Source organism: Excalfactoria chinensis, chromosome 21, assembly GCF_039878825.1.
Source record: "Excalfactoria chinensis isolate bCotChi1 chromosome 21, bCotChi1.hap2, whole genome shotgun sequence".
In the NCBI taxonomy this organism is placed as follows: domain Eukaryota; kingdom Metazoa; phylum Chordata; class Aves; order Galliformes; family Phasianidae; genus Excalfactoria; species Excalfactoria chinensis.
The window spans coordinates 3,155,951-3,171,947 of NC_092845.1; the positions used below are offsets into that span (position 1 = coordinate 3,155,951).

A 15,997-nucleotide genomic window follows, 5' to 3' on the forward strand; every position below is an offset into this window, starting at 1 on the left:
CCACCATTAGTCTCTGACCACCCTCTGTTGCTGTGCTGTCACCAAGCAGGGGGCCCAAGCAGGAGGTGACAAGGCAGATAGTGGGCAGGTGCTGATGGACACAGCATCCCACCTCCATCCATCCTACACTTGGATGGGGAGAGGAGGCCCCAGCAACGATAGAACCAGGAGATGGCAAATCTCTGTTTCTCTGCAGCTCGCTTCTGTATAGGAAGAACAGCAGTGAGAAGGAAGAAAGCGTGTTTGTCTTGAATAACGCAAGGGAAGTTCTTTCTTTCCAGTCAGCATGACAACTGCTTCCCTTTCTGGCTATCACTGAAATTCCAGATGATACATCTGAGCATACTTGAACCTCTAACTTGGCTCCATGCAAAGACACTGCCTTCCTGGCTAGCTAGAAATACATGAATGGCATTGGGATAAAAGTTCCTGCCCTACTGTGCAGCACAGGGTATTGAATAAGGGCACCTGGTCATCCTGCAGCACTCTGGCTGGTATTTATACGAGGTGCTTGAATGGGACAGGGCTCTGCTTAAAGGACTTCAGTTACCAGCGCCTTCATTTGAATTGATTTGTATGATCTACCTTTGATTGTTTTGCTCATCTTCAGAATCTGCAGCTCTTTACCAGCTGCAGTCATTATCCCTATCACCTTTCCCAGCTCTCGCTCTGCTGCAGAGCATCGAACCTTTGTGAATCATCCAGCTGAGCTGCTGCCAGCTCTCATGACTTTGTTACAGAACACGGAGATGGTGTTTTCTTCACTATCCAGTTGCAGGACTTCTGTTATTTTCAGGCTCTGTTTCAGCAGGAGTACATCCCTAGATTCACTTGTACCCACACCCCGTCCCTCTGTCAAACAGGGACCCAAAGGAGAGCACAGGGCTCCCAACATCGGAGCCCATGACCCATATAAAAGCTGCAATATGATTGTTTGGGAGAAAATAATATCCTGTTTCTTTTTTAAACTGTATACCTCTTTAAAAATGTTAAATGGCTGCTACATTCCTTTCTTTATCCCGGACACTTTTTATGAGTCTGTACTTCCCTCTTCTTCAGCTTTAACAAGCTGGCTAAGCTGAGGATTAAGGGAATGACTTAGCACACATGTGCTATGGGAAGGGAAAAAAACACCTTTGAAATCTTATATAACATAAAAACCCAACACCCAAAGCAGATACACACACCCAGGCCCTCACTCTTGGCACTGAAAAGTAATGGTCATCATGGTGCAGCCAGGCTGCAGCTTGCCAGCTGGACCATCCTCTGAAAAAAGAACATCTAAGTGATGGAAACTAGGACTACATAGCAGCACTTTTCCCAGCCTTATTTCTGGTGGTGCTTCCCATTGCTCTCTCTTTCCTATAACCAAGCTCGGCGTTCGCCAGCTGGGAGCAAGCAGTCACTGCTCCGGAAGGAATAGGAAGAGAACCACTGAGCCCTGTCATGCTGTCAGGTACCTTCTGTAAATATTTATGTGACCTACAGGATACAGCATAGTCTGACGTCTTGCAGTCTCCGCAGCCACCGTGCAGCCCTGCAGCTCCTGTGAGAGCTCCCATCTTTCAAACAGGACCTGGGTCTCTGCCTGGCTGTGATCTGCTTGTAGCACTGCTGACCTCACTTGGGGTGCTGTGCTGAACTGTGTGTTCCTATTGGATCACAGCGTGCAGCTTGGGGAGGACATGGTTGCAAGGAGAACCACCGTTAGACACAGCGAGGGCTTTATGTCCTCTGTCATGTGCAGAAAGCAGCAGAAGGAAAAGCTGAGGTAGTCCCCTAAGGACTGAGCAATGCTTGGTGAAGGGAAGAACAAACAACTCTTGCCACGCACTTATTATGTTAGAGTGATTTCTTCCTTCCAAAAGCACTTGGGTTTTTCTTCTTTCCTTACAAACTGCAGAAAGGGAACCTACCCGCCCCCTCCCCATAAACAGGAACATGATCCCTAGTGATATCTTCCTGTCCTGTCCCTATTTATAGCTGTAAGGTCACTCGAATGAGAACAGAAACGGTATCATATGATTTTTGGCGACCAACTGAATGAAATAGTGAGAATTCTGAGGAAGGTGTTTGAATAACCCATGACACAAAACGTTGGGAAAGAACACCTCAATGTGGCTGGATTTGCTTGTAGGACAGCAAAGCAGTTCTGAGACAAGCAGTCAATTATTTGGAATTTGGCTGTTTTCCCCTACAACAAATAATCAAGTAATTAAATGGACAAAAGTTTTGCTTGCAACATGGTTCTTCAATGGGCAATTGTTTCTTGAAAGCCCAAAATAGCCACATTTCTACTAGTGTGCTGTTAACAGTGTAAACAATTGATGAAAACTGAAAGAAATTAAGAGATCTGCAAATGTCACTTAAGGGGCAGTTTGGAAACAAAGACAGAAAAGCTGGAAATTTCATTGTTTGCAAAAGAATTTATAACTGTTTCCCTTTAAGTAGTGCTATAATACACGATACAGATTCAGGTGGGCTGATGGGAGTTAACTGTTGGCCTTACAGCCTGTTCTGCACTGACAGCTGTGCTCCAACCTGCCTTCCAACCTGCAAATACCCGTTGTCCTTACCTTATAAACCTAACAAAAATGTTCTGTGGGGCGGGATTCCTTTTTCAATCTCTTCCAGCATAAATTACGATCCATAATTTCTATCTTATCATGTCAGGAAGCTTCAAACTGAACCTAATGATGGGGAGAACCAAGTCCTTCCATCATTTTTAATGCAGTTTCCAGTAAATCTTTATTTACACAGCTAAATATTTTATGGGCCAAAGATCCGGGGCTACTTGAAATGATGAATTCATCCCTCCGAGGGGTTTTGTTCATAGATAAGAAGTTTGTCTAGGTTTGAGGCACATAATGAAAGGGAAGATTTAGTCATTCCCTTTCTTTTACAGGCTGCCTCCGTTCCTTCCATTGCTCATTCACAAATCCCTGGTGCCTTTGTAGGCAGACAGCTTGTAGGTGGATCTGAGGTAGAGGCTGCTGCTGGTGTTTGTGAGCAGCAATGTGAGGGGCCGGCTCCTTCCTACAAACCAAAGGGTCAGCTGTGCCTATGGCAGGGTGAGGATCTCTGCTTATCATAGCAAAAGGAGAGCCAACAGGAATGGGGAAATTCAGCCCCAGGCAGCAGACAGAGGGGCCGACTCCTTATGAATTAGACATCACTGCTGGAGAACAAGCGGATGCTCTGCACCCAAGGGCTCAGCCCTACTGCATGACTCAACCCCTGCATGGGGATCCCCGCTCACTGCCTGCCTCCAGCACTGCTGTGTCCCTGCTGCTGTCTGCCCTCTGCATCTCAGCTGTAGGGAGAAAATGGACCGCGTGCATTTAAATACCTCTTAACAGTTCAACCCTGTCCCTCGTGCAATTTGCATTAACTTTGCTGCTTGGTAGCTCATTAGCCTGTGTGCAAAGCACTGCTGGCAGCATTGCCACCCTCCTTTCTTAAATTGGACTGGAATAAGAAAGCTGAGCAATTACAAAGGATTTCTGTGCAGTGCTACTGAGACCGAAGGCTCTCTTTATGGTTAATGCATCATTCCCCATTACAGCCATTTCCTCTGAAGTAAATGGGATTTTGCCATTATACTTCATGTTTATTGATATATATTTCCTAGCTGAATTGACATTACTCTGTTGCTTTTTTTTTTTTCCTACGCTGAAATTGCAGGAAGCCAAAAATCCTTCAACAATAATGAGTTAAATTCTGTAGTGTGCAGAGCTCTGCACTCTCCCATTAAGTGGGCTGGGATTAAAATGGGCACCATTTACACATTAATATGTATTCCAGAATAGATACCATATATGACTCAGGTTAAGGGGCCAATTGTTTAGCTGGGGCATGTCCTAGCAATATCTCAGTGCTGTTCAACCAGAGGGATGCTTTCCTTACAACTTGACACTGAAGACTGAGGCCGAACAATCAAAAATACCTCCTGCAACTTAGAGGTAGCATCTCCCTCCCTTTCTCTTCTATTTGCTGTCTGGTGCTGCTGTGCATTGCTGATTGAGCATCCTGTACTTCATCTCCATAGGCAGCAGCAGCTGAGGGACTGAGGACTGAGTGACTACTAATGCTGCACAAGGCTTCTCACCCTTTATGAATCCAGCTGCAGCATTGGCATGACCAGAAATGGTCGCTGTGTGATGGCAGTTGGATGGACTCTGAAAAACTAGTGATTTTCTACCTTTTTTTCTTTTCTCATGCCACAGCACCATTTCTTACCCCTAGCTGCAGAGCTGCAGCCAGCACTTACCACCCAGCATGGATAAATCTGAGCACCTAAGCCATAGCTAGTCACCTAATTAAGTGACCTGATTTTTCTTCAGGATCTGAGTTTTGTCTTCCAGCTCCCACTCAGCAGCTGGGAAAATCAGGCCAATTCTCAAAGTGACCAAGCACAGCTCGGATGGGTTTTGAGCACTCAGCTTCTTCAAAGCGGATCCTACCAGGGCCGCAGAGCAGGAACAGCCAGAGGAAGGGTCCTCTCCAGGTCCTGAATACAGAAAATGCTATTTGGGAGAGATTGAGTGCCTGCCCTAACCAGGAGCTATCAGTCAGCAGCAGCATTCCTAGCAGTGAATTAAAATCTCTCAGCTTCAGGTCCCATGATAAAAATATACCTTGCCTTTTGTTTGCTTTATGCAGTATTTCCTCCTTGTGCAGAAAATTAAATTGAAAAGGGAGTTTATTGTCCCTGTGGATGAGATAGGCACCTTCTGAAATTGCTCACAAACAAAAGTGTGTGGGGCCCAGCCTTGTGCTTTCTGATGTCCTTTGGGGTCCTGGGAGTACAAAGTCAATGAGGAAGGAGCTGCAGTCAAACCCAACAGAGCTCCATTGTGCAGCTTGTTCCACGGCAACATCAATTCATGAAGCCAACAAGGGTGGGTGGCAGAGCCGTCTGCCCTGCTAGATTCCTTCAGAGATCTGCTCTGAGGGCTGGAGAGAGTAAATAGGGAGAGCAGTTTGCAGCAGGAGAAACTGCTCATCTCAAAGCCAGAGCTTTTCTGGGAGAGCATTCTGCACTGCCTCAGACACAACGCAGATAGACATGCTCCCTAACAACAGCTGGGCAGCTGAATTTAGTAGTGTTGGAAAGAGCTTCAGCAAGAGGGGGAGGTCAAACAAGGAAAGCAATGCAGCAGAAACGGTGGATGAAACTACAACGAGGAAAACCTGTGGGTAGTCAGCAAAGGCAGCTGGCCATTGCTTTGCCCAAGGAGCGGCCTCCCTTACAGCTCTGCAGCCCATGCTTTCTGCAGAACTACTGTAAGCAAAGCAGTGGCTTTTGTGCAAAATGCATCTGTGCCAGCCTAGGCTAAGGTCAGCCAGGCAGAACAGAGCCAACCGCGATGCTGGCCTGTCCTTGCAGAGGCAGGTGCTGGGATGAGCGGATCTCAGATGAGTGCTGGCAGATAAGGGCAGCAGAGCGCTTCAGGAGGAAGTATTTTCATAATCACACATTTGCAACACAGCCCTTTTTTTGCAGCATTATCTTTCTGCCTTCCTCTTACTCTCAAAATGAACAAAAATATGTATATTCAAGGGGTGGGGAAGCCGGTGGCAGAGCTGAAACACAGCTGAGTCAACAACATGCGTCTATGACCAAGTGGGTGACATTTCACATCGCCACATGGTTATCAGAGCACCCTCCAAAGTCATCACTGCAGACAGAAAGGGCAACGGGTACGCACATAAATGTCCCATGTGGCCCTATGGGCACACAGCTGGAGGGTCCCTGCTGCCCTAACCCTAGAGCCGTGGATCATGACCCTCTTCCCTCACTTGGACCATTTCCTACAGCCAACCCAACACCCTCCTGCAGCACATAACACAAGGGTATTCAGTGCACTGATCCTGCCCCTTTGGTCAGACACATTCCCTCTGGCTTCAAGACGTCAGCAAGCTTTCTGAATTATCATTAAACTGTAACATACCATTTTTAGTAGGTTACTGCTTGAGGCTAGCCACTGTAAGCTAGAAGTTTTTCTGTCCTCAGACAGATTTTGTCATTAATAGCTCTGAGACACCCCATCTGTTTCTGGCACTGCCATCTGTGGGATCCTTCCTCTTCCCCTGTCTTTGGAGGAGGGCTGCCTGGGACCCCACTGCCAACGCTATGTGCACCTCAGCCCTTCCTCCTCCCACAAGTGCGTGCCGAGGGATTATCTGTTGTGAATTAGATTAAACCAACATCCCCTTCAGTCTGACCTCCTTCCTACCACATCTGTAGCTCTTGAGAGCAACGCTGCCCTTTTGCCTTTAAGCAGGAAGCTTTGAAATGAATTCAAGGTGGCCTCCTGACACCCAGCTGAGGTCTGATTTCAGCCCCCAAATTCTAACATTTCTATCCTTTTCTGCCTCCTTCACTCGTAATTTTTCTTAAATATTTATGCCTTCTGGATTCTGGGTGGGTTCCTCATTTTGGCTGTCAAAGCATTATAAAGCTGAGCTGATCCACAGCCGCATTTCAGTGCTGAGCACTTGGAAACACTACAGGGATAAAAAGGCAGCACCACCACACAGGTCTGTTCTGCAACTGAAAAACTCACTTACCAGAAGACTTCAGCCTTGTTAGCTGGAGTGAAAAGGGATATACAGGCACCCTGATGGGCAATGAAGAAAAGAAGAGCGCATTCACGTAGCAAGGGATGAAGGGAGCTAGTAAATTTTGGCAGGTTATTCTAACCGGGGAAATCTCAGGTTTATGCCCCCTGGTGGCAACTGCATCTCTCTGTCCTCAGCACTGCTGCAATGTCTGCACATCAGGGCTGAGCCTCAGCCACGGTCACATCAGCAGAAAGCAGCCTTAGGACTGAGATAAATAATTGCATGACTAGATTGCAACACAGGACGCTCATGGTTTGGATGCTTGACGTGTGGCTGCAATTACTTCAATTATCCTCAGCTTCACCCCCAAAGTTTGACTCATAGTTTCTCCTGTATGTATTCAGAACACATAACCCTCCTTAAGGGGAATTTAGGCAAAACTCAGGTCATAGTTAATGTGAGGATAAAGGTGTCTGTCTTGCTTGGTTCACTGGCGAGAAAGCAGATGTGACTTTATCTATATAATCCACCAGCACTGAAACGCTCTCTTCATTTTGCTTTCCCTTCAGACAAAAAGCACTGGCATCGACAGGTGGAAGAAGCGTCCAAGCAGCATGCGACTGGTTGGTATGAAGTAATACATGTTACAAAGAGTACAGGAAATCAGGGGCTTTAATGGCTAAGATTGTAGCCATTAGACAGTAGAATGTCAGTGCAGGTGTTTTGATGGGAACATGGCCTGAAACACAGTTGCAATTAGTGAGCTAGTGTTTGAGGGCTGTAAATAAACAACGGAGAAGAAAGCCTTGTCTGAGAGCAGGCGATCTCTAGTAAAAGCAAACAAGGGGGAGAGAAAGGAACAAGTCCTCCTCCACCACAATGCCCAAACTGAAAACTGAGAGCTGCCTTCTCAGAGATGCTGAACCGTTTCCAGTGCTTTCCCCACCACGTTATGCACACTGAATGTCAGAAAGGCAGAGGCAGTGACTGAGGTTACATCTTCAGACTCTCAGTCTGAAACTAAAATCCAATTTCCTGTATTACTTAGTAGTGGTACTGGGCTGCAAGAGAGATGGCGCACCTCACAGCCTGACCCCCAAGAGTTGATTCTTCCTACAAAGGGAGAAGGAAACAGAGCAAGGACAGGGGAAGCTGCTTTTGCTGAAGGAAACACCTTTCTATGCCAATCTAACCCTCCTTTCTCCCTCTCAGGCTGTTCTCCCATGTGGGTGATCCGTTCCTGGATGACACCCTGCCTCGGGAGTACGTCCTCTACCTGCGTCCCACCGGCCCCCTGGCTCAGAAGCTCTCTGAGTTCTGGCAGCAATCAAAGCAGATCTGCGGGAAGAACAAAGCTCACAACATTTTCCCACATATCACCCTGTGCCAGTTCTTTATGGTAAACCAGAGCTCCTCTTTCTGCCGCCTTTATGCATGCATGCATGCATGAGCAGCCCTTGCCAGGCTCAGGCTGGAGATGCCGCACGCTACATTCAGTTGCTGCAGAAGGGTTTGAGCTCAGGAATTCAGGGGTTATGACAAGAAGCGCCTGGGCTTGGTGAGGAGGGAACTGGGTTTTAAGCGAGCTGTTTTCAGGGAAGAGCAGCAGACCAAATTCACATAATCTCCAATGATTGTTAACATGAGAAGAGCGTGTGTGGGGGATGAGGCTGGGGAGGTTATGTGGGGATAGCTGATCCTGCTTTGAGGACAAGGGATGGGCAGAGGACTTCTGAAGGTGCCTGTTCCTGTGACCCTGTGCTTTTTCTCACCGCATGCAGAGGCAGACCATTCATACAGCACCATTCATGCTCACCCACTTGAACTCCCTTTCTCTACTAAGTGCACAGCTGAGCTGAGTACAGGCATGGAGATCAGCTCTCCACCTGAGCAGTGCTCATCCTGTTTCCTTTGGCAGTGCGAGGACAGCAAGGTCGATGCTCTCACGGAAGCCCTGCAGGCCACTGTGATGCGCTGGAAATGCAAGTTCCCTGCCCCTCTGCCCTTGGAGCTCTACACGTCCTCCAATTTCATCGGGCTTTTTGTCAAGGAGGAAAGTGCTGAGGTGCTCAAGAAGTTTGCTGCAGACTTTGCTGCAGAGGCTGCCTCCAAAGCAGGTGGGTGACACTACATCATATGAAAGAGGTTATTTTCCGCACTAATCTGACAGTCTTCCACGGGCAGGCAAAGGAATAGTGCCCAATTAATATAAAGTATGCACGGGAAATTAAATGTCAGGGCTGCCCACAGGGAAGCAGCGATACCTGTGAGCTGAACAAAGGGTGGTCTGAGAGCAGCACCGCTCCGGGTGCCTTGTTTGTCAGCAGGTTTTCACTTTAAATATCACCTCACACTTAGTGTCAAGCACTGCTCCTGAAAGGGAAGTTGACATTTGGCAGTTCTTTAACCTTTCAGACAGACTGCAGCCTGTGGGGCTGAGCATTTCCTGCTCCACTCGCTGCCACAAAACCTTCCTCAGCCTCAGAAAAGCTGCGTTCAGCACTTGGCTGCACTTCTAAGATGCACAAAGGGCTCTGAGAGAAGACCCAGAGCACCCTGACAACCTCGATAGAGCCTTTCCACCAGCCCTGCTCAGTGCCAGCCAACCTCCAGCCCAGCCCATGCCCATCAGTTCTTTCTTAGGGGCAGCTGGTTGCTGCACTGCAGTGTGCAGCTCAGTCAGGTTATCACACTGAAGTCTGTGGGGCTTCTTTGGAGTCCCAGAGCATATTGTCTCTCACTGACCAAAAAAAAAGAATAAAGAAAAAAAGATGGATGAACTTGCAAAGCTACCCCTGATGGCATTTAAAGCCGTGTCTATGAATAGCTGCAATTCTGACTGAATAATCAGTCAAATTTAATTGCAATTTTTGGTTGAATAAGCAGAAGTAAATTACATGCAAACAACGCATCCTATGATTTCCACATCCACTGGGAGAGTCCCGGTGTTTCACAAACTTCCACCTTTCTGCTTCCCTGAATCTCTTCCTGATTCAGATTCTATTTCTGCAGGATCATTTTGAATCGTTATTTTACCTATTTCTGCTTTCAAGATTTGGGAACACCTTCCCCTCTCAACAGCCCCTTCTTGCTAACTGACACCTTCTTACTGCAGATGTGCACGTGGAACCCCACAAGAAGCAGCTCCACGTGACGTTGGCCTATCACTTCCAGACCAGCCACCTGCCCACACTGGAGAAGTTAGCACAGAACATCGATGTCAAGCTGGGCTGTGACTGGGTGGCTGCCATATTCTCCCGAGACATACGCTTTGTTAACCACGAGGTACGTGCTGTAGTTAGTCTCAGTCCAAAAAGAAATGTTTATCTTCATGGCCTATATACTTCCATTACTCACAGGTTTCTACAGTTGCAGCATTTAAGCCCCTTGCCGTAGTCTTCTCAATACTGTTATTATCCAACACAATATACAGAAAATATATATATATATATTTCCATTCTGTAATCTGGGACCTTGGGCACAGAGAAATCAGACAGGGGACTGGTCTCATCTCCTGCATGTTTCCCCAAGTCAGATGTCTAAGCCAGCCACCTGAGGTTCCCTTTGCAGTCAGTGCAGTGAAGGAGCACCATCCTCTCCCCTAGCTGAAGAGCCAACTTGTCCTTCAGAAGCTGCAAGCAGTCAGTGTTATCACCAACCGCAAAGGGAGCCGGTGCTGAAAACCAGCTCACATCTGTGCATATCTAACTGAAGGCAGCCATGTGTGAGAGCTTTGGCCTTGTGCTATCAGGTGACAGTGACTAGCTTCCACCTCCCTTTGAAGATATCACAGATATCTAGGAGGGTTAATGAGCAAATGGGCTGATGCCATTCAAGCTGATCCTGAGAACCAAACTGCTGTGAACTACTGGTCACAAGAAGAGTGTGGTTCCATTTCAGCACACAGTCATGCCTTTGCCCTCACTAAAAAAAAAAACAAAACCTCCTGGTTGTTGAAAACATGACTGAAATCAGAGGGAAGAAAAGTAGGAATTCCCTCAAAGTAATGCTTTCCTGGATAAAGCACAAAGAGATGCATGATAAGGAGAGCTGCTTACACCCTGAAAAGGTTAAAGGTCTGGCATGGGAGTGCCCCCGCCCCAATCTCCTATAGGTTCCCTTCCATTAACAACCCCTTCATTCATTTGTGCTTCTGTTTCTTCCCCAGACTCTACAAGTGATCTACCCTTACACTCCCCAGAATGATGATGAACTTGAACTGGTCCCCGGAGACTTCATTTTCATGTCCCCAGTGGAACAAACCAGTACAAGTGAGGGCTGGATTTATGGCATTTCCCTTGCAACTGGCTGTTCTGGGCTACTGCCTGAAAATTACATCACGAAGGCGGATGAATGTGGGACCTGGGTGTTCCATGGGTACGTAAAGCTGCTCAGTCCAATTCTTGTCACTGCAAAAAAGGGAGCTCAGCAGCTGTGATTTCACCTGGGTAAGCAAAGAGACTCCCAGGGCTGCTGAGAAGGTGGCTTTGGGGGAAGCATTCTGGCATACCAAGCCCCATCTGGTAAGCAAAGGAAGAGCAGGTGCTAACCCCATGCATGGGATTAGAGAACAATGTGATTTATTTAGCTAGGATGTTACAGCAACTGTTACTCATAGGATAGATAGATGGATGGAGAGCAGACACAGGGCAACTGCAGGCTCACTTCCAGATGTGATGGCAATGACCACTGTCCTTCTGTAAGCCAGTCCTGGCTTCACCCTGAGTTCTGCCCAACCCAGAAGACCTTCAGGCAGGGATAAGCACAAGAATCACTCATTCATCCCTCCTGTCATAGCCAACTATTCTTTTTATGCCTGCCATGTGAAAAATGGCCACCAGTCATAAAGGGCTTCCACTCACATGTGAGCCAAACTGAACAGTCCCATCCATCCCACATCTATTGCCACCAAACTTCAACTCATCTTCTGTTACACAGAAAGAAAAACCCTCCAGTAACCAGAGCTGAGCAAAATTACAATCAGGCACATGAGCAAAGCCAGTCAGTGAGTTTGATTGAAGACAAGACTTAATCCAGACCCTCCCATCTGTAATCCAGCAAAAACTGTCTTTTCTTCCCACCAGATTTCCCATTCAAAATGGTCTCACATCCACAAACACTTCTCTGCACTCTGCTTCTTTTCTTACAGTACCTGCAAGGATTTTGAGGCCTAGAGACTAGCATGGGGAACAATTACTATTGCAGCTAAAAGGAAAGCCAAACATTTTGTAATTCCAGCACTGCTTTGTCTCCAGGCAAGCAAAGAAAGGAAATGCCCCTTCCCTGATTACTGCTAAAGACTATAAATCATGAACTGGAGCATGCAATATGAAGCATTTATCAAAAACATTATTATATACCCGGAAACGGTCTCATTTTACACAACAGCTTCCCACAGGGAATATTAGGTTACAGAACATCATTCGGTCAAAACAATATAGCAAGGCAAACACAACCAAAGCCCAACTGCCATCCAGGCCAAGATATTCACCATTACATCCTCTTGGTAAGAGGAGAATGGAGCACAAATAACTTCATTTCATAGACATGAAAGAAAGCATGGCACTACTCACCAGGACTGCAGGGCTGCCACGCGGAGGAGGTGGGACCAGTGCCCAGCACTGGGAGTGGGGCTGCTGGTGGTGAGCATTGCTTTGTGCTGCCTCTGCGTACACAGCCACGTCCTGCTTCATCCCTGCAGAGGAAGAAAGAAAAAATAACCATTGAGTTTTCCCTCCTAGAAACAAGACTGCATTCTTCAAGTGAAAATCATGCATTATTGAGACCATCACTTAAATACAGCTCACTCCGGGCTGCAGAGCACCCAGACCCTAAACCTCCATAACCCCTTCTTGCCATTCCTGCAGAAAGAGTGATGGTGTTAAGGAGGATTCCATGTTATCTAGCAGTGGTTTCAGGCCCAGCACTAACTATGTGATTATGCAAAAAGAACAGCTAATTATTTATTTTTTCCAGAGTAAAGAGAAAAGCTTCAAGAAGCAAAATGCATGAATCAAAGATGCTCATTTGGGAAGCCCGATGTTTGTTCCTGTTTGCTCTAAATCTTATGATCTGAAAGTCAAGGACACTCCATGACAGCTCTGATGCTAGTTCTGCATCCTGCAAGGGAAAAATAACCTTCCTGAAATGAGTTTGACACTCCCCTTTGGGCTGGAACTGCCTGCATTCGTAGCAGTGTCAGGAGATCTGTTCTGACTGAGCCTGGGAGGGCACCCGGCCATGGCTATGTGAGAAACAATGTTTTTCTTTTACCCCTTGTAAGGTTCCAAGGTAGCAATCTCCTCCTAGTAGCAGCACAACCTACTGGTGAGCTGAAGCCGCTTGGAATGAATATGCATTGCAAATACATTTAATGGCATACAGCAGAAAAGTATCATCTTTGCATCGGTGCACCCAGCACCATCCAAAAGCTAAAACTTGTGATGATTCCCTGCACTGTTTTTCCATTACCAACAAAGCCAGAAATAGTCACCTCCTCCACCCCCAAATGGATAGAAGCACTATAGATATTACATAGCAGGCTATTTTGGCTCTCTGAGAGAGGCCAAAGCTATTCCTTGCCCCTTTAATAAGCCTGAGAAATCAGGCTTGGCACAAGTAGAAGGGGGAGAAAAAAGAGCCCTAATTTTTCAAGCCATTTGTTCCTCAGTAGTTTTTTTTCCCCACTGTTTTCTTCCCATTCTGTGACAATATCTGGTTACTTTCCTTGGAGATCCCTCTCATCCAGATAGCGGTGAGTGACAAGGCAGAGGAGTCCTTTCCTACACTGAGGACTAATGGCATCGTGTCATGACAGAGACCTTCCCTCCATCACCTCCACTCTGCAAAGGGTTCCTGGACAGGAGAACATTGCCCCCAGAATGAGCAGAGTGAGGAAGGCAAAGCATCTCCCCCATACCATCAAGAAGACAGTAGATGCTATTGTCTGCTTCAGTCTCTGTGTGCCAAGTGGAGGAACCACAAGCCTTTGGGAAAAGCTTCCAAACAATGACCTATGCTTAGAAGATGACTAAGCTGAAATAGTGTCAGTGGTTTCTGTTTTCCAGCAGCAGCAAGGAGACACGGCTGGAGGCAGGGGTGGCTCTCCTCCAGGCACAGCGAGATAGGATGCTTTGCCTCATCACCATTTGCAGTGAATCCACGTATCTATTTATAGAGAGCACGGCATTCATGGCCTTTCGGCAAGGGCTTAGGGAGAAAATAAGTCTCAGAAATGGTGCAGCAGTTCCTCGGGAAGAGGAGCAGTGAAACAAACTCAGTATTCTCCTGGCTGGTGCCCCTGAAAGACTGCAGTGTAGGCAAAGCAGCAAGGGGCTGAGAGCTGCAACAGTGAACTAAAGACCAAGAGCTCAGAATCAAGGTCCACTCTGTACAACAACAGCAATGGGCCTAGCTAAGAACTTCAGCTCCTTCTCACCCTGAGATGTTCACATTTCTGAGCTAGTGAGGATGTATCCACGTGCAGCTGATTGTGCCTGTGCTACAGGCTGACCGCTGAGCACAGGGATAAGTGCCTGCCCGTGCTCCCTGCTCAGGGCTTGGCACACACTGATGCACTGCAGAGCTGCTGGATCAGAGCTGCCCTTATCCTGCCAGCTGGAAGCACAGGCTGAGCATCTCCCTGCAATATATCACATGGATGTACTCTGCACAGGAGGGTTAGACAGGATTTCTCACCCCAGCACCTGGTCAAATTTCTCACAGTTTATCCACCAAGATCTCCTCCCTACATTTAACTGGTTTTCAAGGTCTGCCTGGTACCTCGACTTATCCTTGCACCCCAGTCCCACCAGATAAGGGGCCAATATCAGGACCAACAGCGTGGCACTTTTTACCTCTTCAAACTGGCACAAGACAGATTGAATTTGCAGATTGGTTCTTCACAGAAATGCAGATGACCTACTTTTGTTCCGCTGGTAGAGGCACGGGTGTTATTTTAACAGCACTGAAAAGCTCCCCTGAGATTTTATCCTATCTAGGTGCTTGTCAGGAAGCAACTTCTGATGTTTTTAAGGCACCGAAAAGTGCAAGCGAAGGCAACTATTTCTGTCAAAGCAAATGACCACATCCATTAAATGACAACCTTTTTTTAGTGACTAAGCAAGTGCAGCCCATTCAGTGTAAGCAAGTGAGCAGAGGGTCACTGCAAGTTCTATAATTGCCTGTCAGAATTTGCTCCCCTGGGTCTCGGTCACGGGCTTTGAATGTCTGAGCATGAGAGCTCCACTCAGAGGGAGCGTCAGTAGATAAGCATCTTGAGGGTGAATGGGATCTATTATGTCCCTCTGGCCGCAATTCACAGGAAGAAGCACTGCTGAGAATAAATTCCCACTGTAGATGGGAAATGGAATAGACAGCAGTGAAGAATGTAGACACAACCACCCAGACTGAACATGCCACATCCCTACAAGACAATACAACTGTTTTGTACACGGGAGCTCTGAGAAGTGCCCAGGGAAGGCTGTGCTCCAGCTTTCCACTGTATCCCCTAAGCATCAAAGTACTGATGCTCTCCTCACTCCTCCCAGCCAAAAGGATTGATGCAGGTCAGCTGTAACACGCAATTCTGTGCACTGACTTTCCCCACCCCACAGCCTTCTTCTTGCCAGTACCAAAAGGGACATTCCAGTTCTATTTAATATTGGGAATGGTCCACAAGAGCAGTCCTCTACATTAGTAAGTTAGGATGTGTATTTCTCATTTGTAGCACAGCGAGTGAGCAGCCCAAATCCCAAACACTACACAAATAGAACTAGCAGCAGCTCACACCACAAAGGGGAGAGAAAATTCTCTGTAGCAATTAGTTTCCAAACTGGCCCACAAAGCCATGGTGAGTAACATGCAGCAGGTCCCCAGATGGGCTTGGTGCTGACCCTGTGGCTGTGAGAAATGCCCTGGCATTTTCCATGAGAACATTAGAGGTCTGACAGCTTCACAGACCGATAGCTGCACACTGCTGTTCAGTGAAACTGTTCCTAAGGAAATAGGAAGCCCATTAAGACAAGGTTCATCTCTTAATGTGGGTATATTACCTAGCAAGGTGCTCTCTAGGCAGAACTAAAATACAAGTAATAACGTAATAATGTGAACAACAGTAATTATCATCTGTTCCTGCAGACTGCAGCCCAAGGGCACGATGCCTGAAGCGCTCCCAAAGCCAACACCTTTCTGTTTCTGGCAGGTCCTACTCAATCCTGAACACCACATCTTCCCCCTCCCTTCAAGCCTTCACTGATGGAGCTCTGGAAAGAAGACAGCAGGAAGACCAAGGGCCTGGGGACACAGGGCCACTCACTATTATCTGCCAAAACGTGCAGGTAGGGACCTGCATGCACACAGAGACCAACACACACTTTCAACAGCAAATTTCCAACAACTGTTTATTTCCCCAGCATTTATCCTCTGGTCC

General features: G+C 47.1%; 1 protein-coding gene across 1 annotated transcript in view; it reads left to right on the top strand.

Annotated features, from left to right (window-relative positions):
- Positions 1-15,997, top strand: part of UBASH3B (ubiquitin associated and SH3 domain containing B) — a 48,975-nt gene that overhangs the window by 22,373 nt on the left and 10,605 nt on the right. Inside the window, exons 2-7 of the mRNA XM_072354844.1 lie at positions 7,137-7,190; positions 7,780-7,966; positions 8,486-8,684; positions 9,683-9,852; positions 10,736-10,944; positions 15,770-15,905. Coding sequence (XP_072210945.1) covers positions 7,137-7,190; positions 7,780-7,966; positions 8,486-8,684; positions 9,683-9,852; positions 10,736-10,944; positions 15,770-15,905 — 955 coding nt within the window. The remainder of the gene's footprint in view (positions 1-7,136; positions 7,191-7,779; positions 7,967-8,485; positions 8,685-9,682; positions 9,853-10,735; positions 10,945-15,769; positions 15,906-15,997) is intronic.